Here is a 19,525-nt window from a genome sequence, read left to right on the forward strand (position 1 = left end):
ATCTTTAATTAGGTAGCCAAAGAATCTTTATAATCATCTAGAATAAAAAAAGTAGACTGCTGCTTTTATCAGTTTATTGGAAACTGCATTGGCAACACTTTGCAATATATTTCTTCTTTATAGTTAGTCGAAATTTATTACTATTTTGCCAAATGGAAAGAAAAAGTTCAGTACACAGTGGAAAATTTCATTCTTTTAAAAAAGTCACCTTAAATATACAGGTCTGATTAATTTGATAAGCAATAGCAATAATGTTCAAATGGCACGTCTCTTAGCTTTTATGACCGTTGGTCATTTTCAGTATTATTACAATATGACCAGTTACTAAGCTTGACAAAAATTCTAACTTGTCATTTCTGAAGAGGAGAAGACATTTATAATACAGATTCACAATATACTAAAAATCCAAGGACTTAAAATTTCATGTACCATGTGCCTCCAATAGGAAACTAAATGTTCATTTAGTTCAAGTTATCTAAATGTATCAAGAAAAACAATCTGCTAACCAATATCCCTGCTAAAAAATAAATCATCACAAAACATAGGTGATTTCCTTCCTATGTTATAAAGGAGCAAAAACTGTACGTAAAAATGTAGTGTTTCTCTAACCGATTAAAAACAATATATACCTGATTAAAAGACTAGTCAAGTCTGCAAGAGAAATAACACACAATAAAGCCAGTTATATTTTAGGTACAAGTGACAAATATATTTCTTTTTATTGTTATTAAAGTTTTCTCAAATGTAGTTCAGTAAATGAAGTATTTTATTTTATTCCACTGTTGGTCATAGTTTGAGCCCTACACACTCCCTTCCCTTTCACCTCAAAGGGAGCTCCTTTGTATGTAGCTACACACTCATCATTAGTAAAGAGATCAGGCTGGATCTGCTCCCAAATCTTCTTCTTAGGATTCAGCTCCTTGTCAGGTTCTCCTATTGGAGGGGGGGGAAAAAGAAGTTACATAGCTACCATATTAAATAAATTATCCATAGAGATTTCTAGTGAATTGTCTAGGCAACACTTTCTGATCTTTAGACCTGATCAGAATTTTAAACTTACTTTTAACATTTACTTTATTTTATGATGTCAGCAGTTTATATTTCTGATTGGTAAAATAAAATAATTTGTCATTTCCTAACGGCTTCTTTGATATGTTTAATTGTGATGTTTAACGGACACCCTTGCAGTTTAAGATGACTTTTTTAAAATAAAATTCTCTCCTAATGATGACTTGAGCCCCACTGATGGATGGGAGGATCAGCAGAACCTGTAGGATCTTGTTTAGAATTGATAATCTCTATTGTAATTTTATTAAAAAATGTTTTTGTTTGTTTCACTGGAAAGATGGATGCTCAGTTTTAAACACTGAAAGTGTACAAGTTGCTTTGTTAAAACTAAATATGTACATACACAAATATTTTGTCATTTCCCTACAAATGTGAAAGATTATTTTTTACTCTTATAAGAAATATTTTTGCAGGTAATACAGCCAAAAGAATTTATTCCCCAAATTATTTTCCCCAAATTAAAACAAAAATATAAGATACTCATTTTGTCACCATATATACAGAAAAACTGTGAAGAGATAAGAGCATAATTTGATGTGTTATATTTTTATATGTGGCACAGCTTCTGCTTTACTCTGTTTCAATGTACAAAATAAACGATGAGATGGCTGCCAAAGTGCTTAAAGATTTCTTACTGATACTGGAGAATGGATTAAATGTTGAGATTATCTAACTAAATATAATAACTACTTTCGATTTCATTTTCTGCCCATTCCACTGAGATGGAAAGAGATAGAAAGGGTTAGTAAGGAGACAAGGATAAGCATTTGCTAAGCACAAGAAATATATACTGTTGCATACAATGCACACAACACTCTAATTTTAAATATAAGGAAACTGGTGTTCAGAGAAGATAAGCTGCTCAAAGTTACATGATCAACAAATTACGATTTAACACCAAAACTCTTGTTCTCCTAGCATAGCATCTTGCCTCCTGATAAACCGTTCTTTAGAAAAGAAGTAACATTCTTACATGTGGATAATAACCCATCCTCTCTATCGTAACCCACACTAGAAGTTTATAATCAACAGAAGACAAATATATTGTAGAATACATCTGGTCTACTTAAGGGCCACCAATATACCAAACAATCCCTCTATTTAATGACTGATAAGGAAGTAGAAAGTAAAGTTTAATATAACATCATTTTAGTAGCTGGGGGGATGTTCAATCATCATTTGGAATAAAGAATCAGTTCAAGAAACAATGAAGAAAAGTAACAGATCTCTTAAGCATTAGTGTGAAATAAGAATTGTTCTCCCGAAGGGTAATAAAAAGTTTTTCTGAAATCTAATTCAGTAATGATAGAAAATATAACTTTCTAGATCTTTTCTAAAGTGACTACCAAGTTCAAATCTTCTGGAATTACTTTAAAAAGAATCTTTAACGTTACCGGAACCAATTATATTTTATATTCTGATTACATCTTATTACCTACACTGGTTTTTATTCTCCACTCATACAACAGGAACAACAAAACTGAGTAAACTGGTTGGCCACAGTGGTTTTTTTCTTTATTAGCTCTTCAGAAACTGCCCATGAAACTGGCCAGAACATAGAAAACTGTCCTCTGATATGCATGCTTTCAGAGATGACAGAATAGTTAATTGAATGATGTATCTATTCCAGAAGAACATACAATGAATCTAAAACTGAAAGACTAGTATAAAAGATAAGGATTTCTCTTATTCTTTTAAGAGCATTTGATTGGACAATAGAGAACTAATAAACAGAACAGAAAAAATATCAATATATAAAGTATCTACAAGATTTTTATTTTTTGTTTCTAAACTATTCCTTAGTCTACAAACATAATCCTACTTTGCTTATACACAGATGATGTGGGGAAGTGGGCATTCCAGAATTCTAGAAAGCTGGAGGCAGAGATACTATTCAGGTAGGCCTGAGTACTAACTCTGAACTTCCCCGGTCCCCCCTCAAAAAGATACTGCCAACTGATAATGGATTAATTCAAGAAGCAGAGCATCCCAGATTTGTGTGAAAGCTTCTTATCAAGAGTATAGATTGTGTGGGTTCTTGCTAAATGCAGACATAAGCCCCAAATACAAAAAAACTGTGTGCAGCACAAAACTAAGCTTCTCAGATCTAGGAATATATTGACACGTATAGAAAATAATATTCATAATACATAACACATAGTGCTTACCATGGGCCATCAGTACACTAAGTGCTTTCTTTACATATATTTACTCATTCAATCCTCTCAGTACACAAATACTATTAATTACCCCTATTTTACAGATGAGGAAATTGAGGCACAAAGGTTACAGCTAAGAACTTAAAATATCAGGCAGGTAGCTAAGTGTTTCAAAAGTTAAACCTCACAGAACTCACACAAAAGACATAACATTAAAAACTCCTTATAGATAAAAAAGATAAGCCTCAGAAAGGTTCCCAGGTCACCCAGCACTGTGGAGTCAAGATCTGAAGCTTTAACTTCTTAACTAGACTAATAATTTTCCAAGAACAAAAACTTGAACTAAATATAAACTAGAAACTACTAAGAGGAACCTCTAAAGCTTGACTGTTGCTTTCAACACACCAGACTCAATACCTGAACACTCTGAATGTAGTTGTGAAACTTTATTCAATAAATGAAATATGATTCAGGAAAATAAAATTTTGAGATTATAATTAGAACTTGTCACATTATGATAACTGAATATAAATTAGAGTTGAAAAGTCTTGGATGCAGTGTTAACTTTCTGGCTTACTCAAAATGTTTCTCAATAATATACTACTTGGTAGGGTATAAAGCTAGTTTTGAAATGCAAGTTTAAATCACCTGCCATGAAAAACATACCTAATATCTTAAACAATTTTTTTAAAGATTTTATTTTTTTATTTGACAGAGAGAGACTGCTAGAGAGGGAACACAAGCAGGGGGAGTGGGAGAGGGAGAAGCAGGCTCCCTGCTCAGCAGGGAGCCTGATGCGGGACTCGATCCCAGAACCCTGGGATCATGACCCAAGCCGAAGGCAGATGCTTAACCGACTGAGCCACCCAGCCATCCCTAAACAATTGTTTTTTAATGAACTATACTGTCGAGAGAAGTCTTTCATCATTCCTGTGTATTGTACTTTTAATCTTACTTTCCTATTTTTTTTTCCTTTTTGACATGGTTAGCCAAAGAAGTTAAATGATATCAATAAAAGTTCTTAAACCTAAAAACTGCAGAAACTCTGAAATTGCTAAACACATGCCAATAATCACCATTTGGAAATATTTACACATAATGTAAGAGACTAATCTTTCAGAGACTATTTTAGGCCAACTCATTGTAAACAAAGCACACAGGCAATAGGAAATAGTTCAGAGAGGAGTTTGTACAGATGTAAAAAGCTATGACCACCTTCTTAGAATTTAAAGCCTACAAAAAGCAATAAATACAAATTCCAAAGTCCCAGGCATTCACAAGTCTGGAATAAGAACCAGAAACTTCATTTTAATTAGGCCATTCTTTTACACAGAATGCTCATTGATTATCAGCTTCTCTTTGATATCTGCCATGTCCATAAAAAGCCTAGCACTAACAGAATTATTTTATGTTTAATTAACTGAATTTTTGAGATATAATAATTGTAACTATTGCCAAAAATTGTAACTATGGCACAAAAACTAAAGTATAACTTTGCAAATAAAAGTCAATTAATTTGGGGTACCTGAGTGGCTCAGTCAGTTAAGTGTCTAACTTCCGCTCAGGTCATGATCTCAGGGTCCCAGGATGGAGCCCTGTGCTAGGCTCCTGCTCAGCGGGGAGTCTGCTTGTCCTTCTCCCTCTGCCCCTCCCCCCACTTGTGTTCTCTCTTTTTCTCTCAGATAAAGAAATAAAATCTAAAAGAAAAAAAGTGAATTAATTTTACAAAGCTAATCAACAGAGAAAAGTGGTTTGGTGGTTTGAGGAATAATCTTGACAATAACAAAGGCAGATGCTCAGGTCTGTTCTCCAAATACTGGGGGACGGGGGGGTGTTGGTTTCTTAACATGTTTTACTAGCACGTTTCTTTCTGTCTATTCATTAACCAATTTATTGAGTTCCTACTCTATGCCATGCATTTTTCCAGATGCTAGGAATACAGCAGTGAATAACCACTACAACAAAAAACCCCAGAAATCTTGATTTCATGATGCTTACATTTCTGTGTGGGCAGATAATAATAAATAATGTATAGTATATTAGATGATGATAAGTGTTTTGAAGAAAAAACAAAAAAGATAACATTTAAAAGACTTCAATAGAATGAGGAACCAAGTCATGTAGCTAATTGGGAAAAGAGCCAATGGCTCAACTGGAGTCATCAATGAAGGTTTGTGGTGTACATGAGGTAAATGGAGATAATGGGAAGCCATTCTAAGAGCTTGGGCTTGTACTCTGGGTCTAATGAAAAGCTTTTTAATAGTTGTGAGCAGAGGAGTAATACAATCTGACTTACATCAATTGTCCTGCTATCATTGAAAATAAATGGAAGAAGGGCAAGGGAGATCATTTAGAAGGTTTTGACTTCCCAAGAAGAGATGTTGGCACAAAGACCCAAGTGGTAGTGGTGTAGATGAGTATGATTCTAGATATGCTCAAAAGGTACAAGTACTCGGATTTTCTGAAGAAGATATGTGAGAAAATAAAAAGAAGTTGAGAGAATGGAGTTCCTGTCAGATAAGATGGGAAATACTATGGAAAAAGAGAATTCTAGGGGAAAGATGGGGATATCTATTCTTCCTTGGTATATGTTAGTGAAAAAGTCTAGTAGGCAGCCAGATAAATGACTGAATAAAATAGCCAAAAAAATTGAACACGGGAAGGAAAACAGAAGAGGCCAAGTGTGGAAAGAAAGAGAAGAGGGCAAAGACCAACGTCTGGGATATCTGAATGTTAAGAGGTCAGGGAGGTGAGGAAGAATCAGCAAAGGAGCTAAGAAGGGCAGCCAATGAGGGGACCGCCAGGAGAATGTGGTGCCAGAAACCAAGTTAGTTAAGAAAAAGACTAAAAACTAGCCATGGATATTTAGCTACAGAGATTAATTCATGATCTTGATCAGAATAGTTCTGGGAAAACAGTGAGCAGAGAAACCTGATTGAAATGGGTTTTGGAGAGAAGAATCAAATATAGACAAGTTTGAAAAATCAAATTTAAACAAATATATTTTTTAATAATAAATGGATCAAAAAATTCAACACCTGCATATATCATACATGCTTTGTAGTTAACCATTAATTACATTTATTAATAAGACAATATCAATAGAAATAAGCATGATCTTGGAAGTTAAAAGTCTGAATACAAATTCTCACTTATTACTAGACAAAACAGTGCACCATCAAAAAGTGGCTGTCGCTGCCATTGTCTTCTGGCTATAATATTATTTTCATGCTATTTTTGCTTGGTGCTTTTGGGAGTAGTTACCACATTCAAATACTAAAATGCATAGCTCCACACACTGAAAATTTAAAAAGTACTGGGTGGTGAGGGTTTCTATCTATTGTTATAAAAATATTATTTGGCATCTTCTAAACTCTATGTACTTTTTTGGATTTGTAGTTGTAATAAATAGTTGTTAGGGTAAAAGCCTTTTCAAAGCCAAATAGTACTTCAAAGGTTTGAGCCCCAACTGCAATTTCTATACCACACTTTATGTAACATGAAATGTAAGTTTCCAGACACTGAGCACATCAAGTGAACATCAAAATGTACCAGCAAACACCTTAAGCTTTAAAATGTAAAACAGATGCTGAAAAATAAAGCACTGATAAACCATGGCTCTCACTGCAAAAAGAAAAAAAAAAAACAGTGAAAGTAATGGCCTGTTGTGTAGTATTAACTGTTATCTCCTTTCAGATTTACTGCTACAGAAGCAACTGATGTGGAAGCATAAGCAAGATGAGCATTAACAGACCTCACATCCTAAAATTTATCAATTACTTGATGCTGTTCACCTTGGTTAAGCTATTACAAGTGATAAGAAAATAACCTCACGGGCTATATTTTAAAGGTTAAGTTTTTGCTTCTTTCACTTTACAACTATTTTTCTTACCTTCTCCACAAATCCATGTGCTGAGGCACAAGGGGAAACTATGAATTTGCAGGAAATATCAGACTTTGGAACAATGTAAATATAAACACACAAATAGCTAAATGGACAGATTAAAGAATATAGTGAAGACAAGAAATTCCTAATGGGGCTATTAGCATCTCTAATGCTAAGTCATTGACTATCGAAAGAAAATCTTTCAATTTACTCAACAGCAGCATTCAGGTAAACCTGATTCAAGTGCTGAAATATTACCTGTTAATTCTTTGAGATAAGGCAATGAATTATAAGCCTTCACTAATGAAATAGTCCATATTAATTCATAGCAAGCAACAATCAACAAACAAAAATTCTACAGTATTAGAAATTCCAGCACATTTATTGATCCCTTCACTAAACTCTATATAACCTTAAGCAAGTAGCTAAGTTTTGTTGGGCCTCAAACCAAATCTGTAAAATAGTGGGTTAAAGTAGATGATTTCTTCCAGTTCTAAGCATGTAACTCTACAATTTACATCAGAAAATAAAACGTAAAGAAAACATACTAAATCTTAAGTGTTTAAATTTTAGAAAGGAAGGCAAATGTTAACTTGGAAGGGTAAACAGAATTTCCTTTTTTAAAAATGCATGCTGAATCTTAAAAGTTTACTTTTATTGTCATTCTATTCCAATTTAGTAAGACTTCTCAATAGAATTTCAGGTTTGTCAGGTATACAAATGATGATTTACCCCCAAGTGTGAGGTTTGGGGAAGTGTTTTGATACTGTGGTAGCAGAGTGGCAATCATTTGCTCCTAGAATCAAAAGCCATCACGCTGCTTTAAGAAATGATTCTAAATGGGATTTTCCCAAAACCTAGTTCAACAAGAAAGAGTCTTAGAGCACAGACCATTATGGTTTCCAATCTACCAAGGTTCAAGACATATACATCCAAACTCACAGACACTTGCTCAACAATCTCTGTGTTTTTTAGATTAGTCTACTTTTGATTGGGAGGGGGGAGCTGAATTTCAAGAAAATTAACCCATGCTTTCATACATATTTTCTATCTTAGTCCAATGTTAAAATCCTTCATATCCTAATATTTTATCAAACAACACAGTTAACATAGGATTAAAAAAGCAGGCCCATCTAATCATATCAGCCTTGCTATGCTATTAAAACTCAGCTGTTTCTGTAAATATGTCTCCAAATCAATTCTGACTTTTAGACCTGATTCTCCCTGTTAGCCTAATTTATTTCTACTTTCCCCATTATTCTAGTCAAATGAACATCCTTTAAGTAAATGCAATCTTTTGATTTCTAACTACTTCCACCTCCTTTTATGAAGGAAATAGTTATTCTGTATCTGACAAGTTCTTTTGCTTCAAAGACCTATTTGAAGGTCTTTTTCACACATTATGAAGCTTCAGCTGTCTCAGAAGCATTTTACTGGAGAAAACAAGCAAAATGAAAAGCAACTTCCTTTGAGATTATTACAATAAATAAAAGTTTTAACTCAGAGTTTTTCCTCTATATCTTAAAGTCAAGTAACAGCATATGCAAGTACATTATTAGATGGACTTTGAGAATTATACATTTCTTTCCCATGTATGAACTTTTCATTTTTCTGTGCTACAGTCTAAGATAATCTATAGTTTCAAAGACTCTGCAGCACATTAATTAGTTCTCTATCCATATCACACTCTTCTGCTATGTAAGTATTATTAGCATTTTCCCTAAAGCAAACTCTACTATTTTATGCAATGTGTGCATTCATGAGGAGGGTGATGGTTAGATGGTTGTGTTTAATGTACCATCTCGAACCAATCTGAAGAAACTCAATAATAAAATCTCAATAATAATGGTCACTTAAGGTAAAGCCTTGGAGTCATACACAAGACTGATTCTAAGCTAAACATTAGAAGAAAATAATGGTTCCCAAACCGTTTTAAATAATGACTAATACTTACCAGGAAAAGCATCAAAAACAATTCTGTCTCCAGGAACAGACCCATTAGGAGGTGCCAAGATTTCAACCTTCTCAGGTGAACTAGCACACATTACCATTGCTTGAGATACTATTCCCCTCATCTTTGCAGGTTTCAGATTACATAGTAAAATCACCATCCGATTTTGCATCTGTGTGAAACATAAATTGGTGATTAAAGATGTACAGAGATTTAGATTATCATACCTAGAATACATTAAGGTACATCTAATATGCTAAATATAAAATGTTCTATTTTTGTAGATGTATCTTTGCCTGTGTCCAAAATCTTTTACTGTTGTTATGAAGTTATACAAAAACATGAAAAAAAAATTCCACAAACTGACAGCACATTATAGTTAAAAGGAGCAGAGCCAAGACTTTTCAGTTAAATAAGTTTTAGACTGAAACAGATTTGGTTTTGAATTTAGCTGCCATGTACTAGCAATGAGATTATATGAAGTTGAATTGTTTTTCTTCACAAAATGAGGAAAATGATATCAAATTTAAAAAGCCAACTCTTGGGTTAAATTGTAACATGTATGTAAAGCATTTAGCTTAGTGTTAGCACTAAAATAAATGAAAAATCCTTTTCCTCCATACATTTCCAATACTATGCAAGATCCATTTCTTAGTTTAGAAATGACTCTTGGGACTCTATCACTCTTGGGAAGGTACGGAGTAGGAGGATCCTGAGCTTACCTAGTCCCATGGACACACCAATGAAATAACTACATCTATTGCAACCAACTGAAAACCTGAAGACTGACAGAATAGATCGTCCACAGCTAGAGAGAAGACAACATTGAAAAGGACAGACAGAGTGGAGACACAGTCAGGAACCCTGGCAAATAACCACAAACAGGAGGGATATCACAATCACAGAGGAGTGAGGGTGTCGGATGGACCCAAACTGGGAAAATGAGTCTTCATAACATCTGACTTTGAAAATCAGCAGGGCTAAACTGGGAAAACCAGGGGGTGACAATAAATCGAGTCTCCACATTAAAAGAGCCATTACTAGACACACTGCAAAAGCAGCAGTTTGGAAAGTGCTTGAGGTATATGTGAAGGAGATTTATTGACTAATCTTAGGATGTGCTAGAGACGCAGAGATCTACAAGAAATATCTCTGGGAAAGAAAGGAGTGCTAGAAGACGTCATTTTTCTTGCCCTCTGCGCCCTAGATGGTCTGAAGTTTGCAGGAGCCAATACTATCCCTCTTCATCTAACTTACCAACACCACATGCCCCCCACCCCAGCATTCCCTGCAGCCAAGTACCCTAATCTACCTGCATCAGGAAATGCCCTTCCAAAGTAGATCCTACACAGTAGGCAGGCAGGGCTTAGACCACTCCAAAGTGACCAGTGCCCTGAAAAGAAAGGGACATATCCCTACACACCAGCATAACCACAATTCCTGCAAGAAGGCCTCTTTGTAGGCTGTGCGGGGAGCAAGCTTTGCCCTTCATATGCCTGTAGCTGTTGCAGAGGCTAACTGCAAACAGCTAAGATGAGTGCTGGCCCACCACTGAGCTCACAAGCCCCTTAACAGCACTGGAAGTAAACCCTGCCCAGTCAGGAACAGGCATCAAAGAAAGTCATTCTAGCCATAAGCATATCCTCAGCCAGAGCAATCCTGAAAAAGAACAAAACTGTAGGTATCATAATCCCAGATTTCAAGATACACTACAAAGCTGTAGTAATCAAAACAGTGTCTTCTTCATATAAAAACAGACATATAGATCAATGGAATAGAGAGCCCAGGAAATCTATGACAAAGGAGGCAAGAATATATAATGGGAAAAAGAGGTTTTTTTCCAATATTTGGTGCTGGGAACATGCAAAAGAATGAAACTGGACCACTATCTTATACCATACACAAAAATAAACTCAAATGGATTAAAGACCTAACTCTAAGACCCAAAACCATAAAAGCAGTAATTTCTTTGACACAGGCCATAGAAACATTTTTCTAGATAATGTCTCCTCAGGCAAGGGAAACAAAACCAAATTAAACTACTGGGACTATACCGAAATAAAAAGCTTTTGCACAACAAAGGAAACCATCATCAAAACAAAAAGACAATCTACCGAATGGGAGAAGACATTTGCAAATGATATATCCCATAAGGGATTAATACCAAAATATATAAAGAACTTATACAATTCGACACGAAAAAAACCCCCACAAACAATCCAATTAAAAATGGGCAGAGGGTCTGAGTAGATATTTTTCCGAAGAAGACAAACAGATGGCCAACAGATACATGAAAAAAATGCTCACATCACTATTCATTGGGGAAATACAAATCAAAACCACAATGAGATATCACCTCACACCAAGCAGAATTGCTACAACAAAAAGCCAAGAAATAAGTGTTGGCAAGCATGTGGAGAAAAAAGAACTCTCACGCAGTGTTGATGGAAATGTAAATAAACCAGTGCAACCACTGTGGAAACCAGTATGGAGGTTCCTCAAAAAATTGAAAATAGAAATACCATATGATACAATAATTCTACCACTGGGTATTTACCCAAAGAAAATGAAAACCCTAATTCAAAAAAGATATACGCACCTCTGTATTTGCCGCAGATAGATGAATGGATAAAGGTGAGTGTGTGAGTGTGTGTGTGTGTGTGTGTGTGTGTGTGTAATGTACATAATGTAAATATAGATATAATGTGTGTGTGTGTGTGTGTGTGTGTGTGTGTGTAATGTACATAATGTAAATATAGATATAATGAAATATTACTTGGCCACAAAAGAGAATGAAATCTTGCCATGTGAGACAACATGGATGGACCCAGAGGGTATTATGCTAAGTGAAATATGTCAGAGAAAGAAATTCTGTTTACATGTAGGATCTAAAACACAAAAGAAATAAACAACAGCCTCTTAAATACAGAGAACAAACTTGTAGTCAGAAGGGAAGTGGATGGGAGGATGGGCAAAACAAGTGAAGGGGATTAAGAGGTGCAAGCTTTCAGTTATCAAATAAATAAATCATGGAGATGAAGAGTACAGCATAGGGAATACAGTCAATATTTTAGTAATTTTGCATGGTGACTACACTTATTGTGGTGAGCACTGAGTATTGCACAGAAATGTTAAATCACTGAAACAACTGTACACCTGAAATTAATTTAACATTGCAAGTCAGACTTCAGTAACAAATATAAAAAAAAATATTGCTGATCATTTAACTACTCAAGCATCATGTACACTGCAATTAACATTTAGGGCTATTTCTACAATTTGTTATAGAAGTGAATAAAGATTTCTTTAATCTTCAAAAGTTGGAAGTGTCTTAATTTTTTTTCCCCAATTAGCAAAAATAAGGCACACAACTGTTTATATTCTTTCAACAGGCTTAAAATAAAATGGCATACAAGAGAACTATCACTGCAGGGGAAGAGAAAAGGCACATTCTAAATAAAAGATGGTTTTATAAACAAATGTTATGGCAAATTTATTGATTCTATGATTTAAAATAATAACAATAAAAAAATAAAATAATAACAATAATAATAATAATAGGCCTAAGACTCAAATGCAAGAGGCCCCCTTTTCAGATGTCTTCATGAATAACATCTTCTTCATACAAATAATTTAAATTGCCACTTTAGGAAAAAACAGTTATAGCAAATTTGTATAAGAAAAAACAAAAGGGTTAGCTATACGCAATTGTTAAGGCATCAGATGATACCCATGGACCTTTACCTTGGAAAAATACACAAATCTACAGAGTATAGTATGCAATTTGTGGGGGCAAAGTCCTCCTGCTTTATAGAATGTTTAATATTACTGCCTTGATAGGTTAGATACAGATGTGTATATAAATAGATTTGCTTAAGGCTATGAATGACAGCTTTTGGAAGAGAAGATACTGTCTGCAACTTATGGGAACAAAAAAGATGAAGCCTAAAGGAGGAGAAGTTTTTCCAATTTGAGCTGGCTCAAGATCAATTGCTTCTTTTATCCAGGGCTTCTTATGAACCTAACTTCATAAGTAGTTATGAAGAAGTCCTAGTCCTACACAAAATGCATGTTAAACAGAAAAAAAAAAAAAAAAAGCACACACATGAACCAAGTCTATCTTTTTTTTATAGATAAGAAAAACTTCTTCACCAATCTCCTTATTTCCATTTTTCTCCCCTCAACAGAGCAGCCAGATGATCCTATTAATATATGAGGCAGATCACATTTCTCCTTAGCTCAACAGTTTTCCAACGGCTTTCATCTCACTCAGAATAAAAGCTAGTCTTTACAGTGATCTATAAGATACTATGTCATTTGGCATCCTTATTTCTGATTTCATATTGCATGACATTCCCCCTTATTTACTCTGCTATGACACTGCTTCCTGTTGTTCTTTGAACATGCCAGGCATATATCCGACTTAGACCTGCCTGAAATACTCTTCTACCAGAGACACAGGACCTTTCTTCATTTTCTTAGACCTTTCTTTATTACACCTTAAAGTCACTTTCTTTATGACGCCTTCCCTAACCACTTTATACAAAACGACATCATCCTAACTCCAACAACTCCTAGATTCTTTCTTTTTCTTTTAATACTTACCACTATTTAATATACTATGTATCATGATCTTCTGACTCCCCCATAGAGTTGTGAGCTTCACAAAGGCAGGATTTTTTTTTTTTTCCTAAACAAATCTATCTACCTACCTACCTATCTATCATTTTAATTCACTGCCACATCCCTTGTCTAGAATAGTGCCTGGTATACTGCAGGTGTCCAATAAATACTTGCATCTGAAAGTATGAATGAATGAATGAATGAATGTATGTAGGGATTTATCCCCACAAAGCCAATAAGCAACAGAATTGGCAATGAACAAAGAAGAACTATTTTAATGTTAAAGTCTACAGCCTTTGCAGTATCTCCAAAGCACCACGGAGCAGAGGAAAGAGATAACTCCAAATTACTGTAGATGTCTTGAAAGACCAATTAAAATCATTACTGCCTAATTTTTTCCACCGTCATTGGAAATACATATGTGTGTCTGTCTATACACACATACACACACATATTTTAAATACCTAAGTAACAACAAAATACAAAACATCCAGTTTTTAACAAATAAAGAAATACCATTAAAAATTATAAGTTTAAGCTCCATAATGCCCTCTCCTCTTTTTACTTCAAGTATGAAAATATTTCTTGAGTTATAAGGAAAAAAAAAAAAAGACGACGATGACGACTTGTTCTTACTCTTACTTTTTCATTTATTTATTTATTTATTTATTTTTAAAGATTTTTTTTATTTGATAGAGAGGCATGGCTAGAGAGGGAACACAAGCAAGGGAAGGGGGAGAGGGAGAAGCAGGCTTCCCGCTGGGCAGGGAGCCCGATGCGGGGCTCGATCCCAGGACCCTGGGATCATGACCTGAGCCGAAGGCAGACGCTTAACGACTGAGCCACCCAGGCGCCCCTACTCTTTTTAGATTGATGCTTTCTGGGTTTATATAACAGTGATTTAAAAAAATCAAGGAGTAATAAAATTCCATGACAGAACAATGATGATAAAAATATTTATACTGTATTACACATAAAATAGCAAACTAAAAACATTTTAAAAACTGAGAAAAAATAATGCATCTTTCTTCTTTCTACCTTCATGAATTTGATCCCAACTTACAATGCTACTGTAAGTTTTGGTAGTTTTAATGTAATTTTTTGGTGAAATTTATTTTATTAAAATTAATGAAATGAACTAATCAATACTGGCTCACCTAATACAAAATTATATGGAAAAACATCAAGAAAAAGTGACGTCTACGCCAAAGTAATTTAAACTGTACAGATTACCTGTTCAAGAGGAACATGATTCACCAGGCCACTGACAACTGTTCTTGGGGCTGTTTCTCCAACATCTACTTCTTCCACATATAAAGAATCTGCATCAGGGTGTTTTCTGGCCGTGATGATACAACCAACTCGAAGATCCAGATGAGAAACATCTACTGGCTTAGAGTCAGCACTTCCTGCTACTGACTGCTGTTTTTTCTCCTTTTTCTCTCCTAAAAAATATTTATGAATGGTTAAACATCAGAAGTAAAACAAAAACAAGATAAACTATAAAAAACTCCCTAACATCGATACTGATGAGCTTTAAAAGAAAGTGTTTATCTTCTACTGTCACTTAAATAATAACAAAGGAAAGAATTATTCAAGTCATAACATCTCGAACCCTATTTTGGCTGTTTCTCTGTTGAATAATTGTCTAAATCTCTAGCTAAAGACAGAGTAAAAGTTGGTAAGCTATGTTCATTCATTTACATATTGTCTATGGATGCTGGCAGGGTAGCTGTGACAATGACTTTATGGTCTGCAAAACTTAAGATATTTACTGAAAGGATCTTTATTGAGAAAGTCTGCCTTTCCCCGAAACAGAGCTGGAGAAAATCCTTTAAAATTTTTACTGTGACTCTTTAGAAAGGGAAAAATCCTTTATTTAGGAAGAACACCACAATCAGTACCAGTTAAGAGGATGAACTACAACCAAATACAATTTCACTGATAAAATGTTTCTCTCTTCAGTTAAACACACCAATAAGTATACAACAAATTTCTCTACTTCTTGTATTTCTCGGAAGACTTATTAGGGCTTTAGGTTTATCCACAGCAACTATCTGAGCAAAAGAGAACATGTTATTCTGATTTTTTTTTTTTTAAGATTTTATTTGAGAGAGAGAGAGCACACACACAGAGCCGGGGGGAGGAGCAGAGGGAGAAGCAGACTCCCGTGCTGAGCAGCGAGCCTGATGTGGGGCGACGTGGGGTTTGATCCCAGGACTGTGAGGTCACGACCTGAGCCGAAGGCAGATGCTTAACCAAATGAGCCACCCAGGTGCCCCTATTCTGATTATGTTTCAAAAATCCTCCTCTTATTTGTATGTCGATAATCTAACTCTCATAGCATTTGATTACTTTGGCCACTGAGTGGAAATGCAACCTGTAAAGAGTTCATAGTCCTTAAGTTTACATTAAGCTCCTCTAGCAGAAAAAAATGTAAAATAAAATAAAAACTTATTTACCTGCAATCTACAGGGTAGAGATAAGCACACAGTTGTGACTTAGAAGCACTCCTTTTCAACTATACCTTACCTTTATTTAATCTTTGAACAAATATTTACTGAGATCTAAGGCACTGAAAATCTCTTTTAAGGAAGACAGATATACATAATGAATATGTGACAAACATTACATACACAAAGAAATATAGGAACACAGAGATGAATATTTCTGCCTGGAGCGGGAAAGAATGATTTTGTGTAAGGACATTCACAATTTATACAAAGACAGTTTACAAAAGAAGAGGTAGAGCTAGCTCAAAATAATGGGCAATTTTTAATCTACTTAAATTTTTAAAAATTCCACTTTCCATGTAAAATATTAGCAGACTTTTTAACGGTAAAAACCCAAATGGTATAGGAATAAATATACAAAATTACTAGAAGAAAATACACCAAAAATCTTAAGAGCAGTTACCTTTGAGTGATAATCTATGTATTTGATATAATGCAATATAACATTACATCTGTATATCAACCTGTATTTTTAACTTTAATCTACTTCCTAGGTATTTGAAATACTTTTATCAGGAATCCACATTCCAGAGGTGACTGCAAATATCCAAATCTCTACCAAGAACTTAGTCATAAAAGACTTTAAGAATGTTTCATTAAAAAATGAGTGATGCTCACATGTGGCAGTCTAGAAAGCCTGTATAGTAACCACAACCTCTGCATGAACAGAATTTTGGAATCTGGCAATTCTAGCAGCCAAAGGCCAGTGGAACAGCCCTGTATTCCAGCACTGTCCAATATGGTAGCTGCCAACCACACACAGCTGTTGACATTTAAATTTAAAATAGTAAAAAATTCAGTTCCTTTTATACTAGATACATTTAAAATATTCAGTAGCAATGCGTGACTACAGGTTACTATGTTGGATAATGCAGTTATACAGCACTTCCATTATCACAGAAAAGTACCACTGGACAGAGGCATTCTAGACATAGAGCTCCATTTGGAAGAGGAGCCTCTTCCTCCCACAAAGGAAGACTCCGCTGTCTCATTTGACTAGAAGACTGACTAATCCCGTAGTCACAAATGCAATATATCTTCCTTTGGGTATGAACTTCATCCTACTTAGAACAGGCTTGTCTGATTGTTTTGTGCCTACTTCTCAATAAATTTATAAAGTGAAAGAATTAGTTTGACTTGCTTTCATTGTAACCATATCACCTAGTGGTGAAGTTATGTAGAAGATGTACAACCCCTATCTACTTCTAAGAAGAGTTACCGATACTTACTAACAGGAACTGACAAGTGTTAGATGCTAAACTGGCTTAGGTTAATTCACAAATTCCTCAGCCATTTTATATTTTCCAAAAACTCTTAAGTGAGTATAAGTGTTATGAGAGGTGTGTACAATGAATTATAAAAGCACTTTTTTTAGACATACTTGGAAAAATGAAGTCTACAAAGGAGTAAAGGAGACTAGGTAAAAAAGGAGTCAGATTTATGGTTAGAATAGCTTCAGCAGCAAGTTAAGGATAAATTAGAAAAGACGAGACTTTAACATTAATTCAAATGACAGATCATGAGAACTTGAACAAAGGAAGCACCAAACAAACTGGAGCCACGGAGCTGGGTTCTAGATACGTTTTGGTGGTAGGAATTATATGTTTTGGTGGTCAATTAGGTATGCAAATTGAGGGAGGACAACAGGGTGAGGTTAACTACAAGATTTCTAGTCGGGCTGTCTAAGTGGATGGTGATATACTTCCTACTCCAGTTTTTATGGGTTCCTAAAACCTTTACACCCCCATGCCTTAGTTCAGACATTATCCCTTGACTAGACTATCCCTTTCCTATCGTCACAACTAGTCCCAAGCTAACTTTCTACCTGTGACCTCTCTGAAATTGAATATACACTAAAGTTTAGTCATACCAAACTACATATGGGCCCCTATGCTTAATCTCTACTTTCTATGTTTTTAGTTATGTTAAAACATACTCTACCTCAAATACCACATTCTTATCCTATTGACCTGGTCAATCTTCACACATTGTTTAGGTCCCGTTTCTATGTTCCAATATCATACTGTTTATTCTAGTTCATAAAGGTTTCAATTTTCTTTCTGACACCACTATTATTATCAAAAATGTTGACATCTGATAAACCAGTCAAGAACCAAATAACCTTAAAGATTAAAAATACCTTTCACTTCAATTTTCTCTTTCATCTTCTTTTCTTCCGCTCCTCCTCCTATCTGTTCTTTGGCACCAGAAGTTATAGTTGTTATTGGTCTAGACTGTATCACATTTTCAGAAACTGTGGAATTAGCTTGCAGCAGAGTACCAGATGGAAATGGTATTTGTTTCACTGATACAAAAAATAAAATAAAGTCATTACGAGCTCTTTTTAAAAGAAAAATTCACTGTATATGATTATCAAGTCTCTACTATCTGAGATTATAAAAAGCTGTCAAGAAATTAAGTACATTTTAACCATGATAAAAGTTAAATAAATGATTCTCATTTAATCACTAATAACAGAAAATTATGGACAACAATAATAACTAGTACTTATTATGGACTATGTCCCACTTTTTGAAATGCTTTACATGAATTAACTTTTGTAATTCTCATAAATACCCTAAAAACAGTTAAGTTCTATTCATATCCCCATTTACAGATGATCAACATGAGCCATAAGGAAGTTAAAAAACTGGCCCATCACACACACAGTGAGTAGGAAATTAAGAATTTATACTCAAAGCAGTCTGTCTTGGGACACTATCCTCTCATGGTTTGGCAAGATGGCGTGTTTTTCACTCAGGTTTTCTTTTATATTATTGAACAATCAACTGGGAAAGTGTTTTAATAACAGTCATTTCAATATCAGAATTAATGGAGAGACGTGTCCATAATTCTATTTCAAAAAACAACTTTTTAAGGAAGAAAATTCCTTCTGCAATGTTAAAAACACTCTCACAAGCCTAGTGAATATGGAAAAACATAATCTTGTGAGGGATTTTGATGTGGCTTAAATTCTGGCCAATATTCAGATCACTTTTCTCAGGTATTTTTAAGTTCCCTAGAGGCTCTTGCTTCTAGTAATGTGACACTCCATCTACCCTTGTGTAATGTTTCACCATTTGACAGGATGCAATACATTAATTCAAACTGTTAATGTGCTTTAGCATTTCATTAATAAGATCAAAGTTTAAAATGTTCCAGGGTAATCTTTTAGAACTGGTAAAATGGAAAGCAGTTTTATATTGCTAATATTTTAACTATTTATTTAATTCTGTACCTGTATTCTAAATCTCATTGTCTTGGAAAAGATCAGATTGACAATGTTCTCTTTAGTTGATAACTGTAAGCACACATTATATTGAAT

The 19,525-nt window shown here is 34.6% G+C and overlaps 1 protein-coding gene across 2 annotated transcripts in view; it reads right to left on the reverse strand.

The window, feature by feature from the left end:
* Positions 1-665: 665 nt before the first annotated feature.
* The window catches only part of AIMP1 (aminoacyl tRNA synthetase complex interacting multifunctional protein 1), a 33,103-nt gene continuing 14,243 nt past the window's right edge, over positions 666-19,525 (reverse strand). Inside the window, exons 5-8 of one of the 2 annotated variants that reach the window (XM_028121353.2) lie at positions 18,341-18,505; positions 14,921-15,132; positions 9,068-9,236; positions 666-933 (exon numbers count right to left, since the gene is read on the reverse strand). In XM_028121353.2, coding sequence (XP_027977154.1) covers positions 767-933; positions 9,068-9,236; positions 14,921-15,132; positions 18,341-18,505 — 713 coding nt within the window. In that variant the 3' untranslated portion in view covers positions 666-766. The remainder of the gene's footprint in view (positions 934-9,067; positions 9,237-14,920; positions 15,133-18,340; positions 18,506-19,525) is intronic. The other variant, XM_028121352.2, reaches the window with a different exon arrangement.

This window comes from Eumetopias jubatus, unplaced genomic scaffold (assembly GCF_037043125.1).
Source record: "Eumetopias jubatus isolate StellerSeaLion01/CBP00866 unplaced genomic scaffold, mEumJub1_p1.0 scaffold_2, whole genome shotgun sequence".
Lineage (NCBI taxonomy): Eukaryota > Metazoa > Chordata > Mammalia > Carnivora > Otariidae > Eumetopias > Eumetopias jubatus.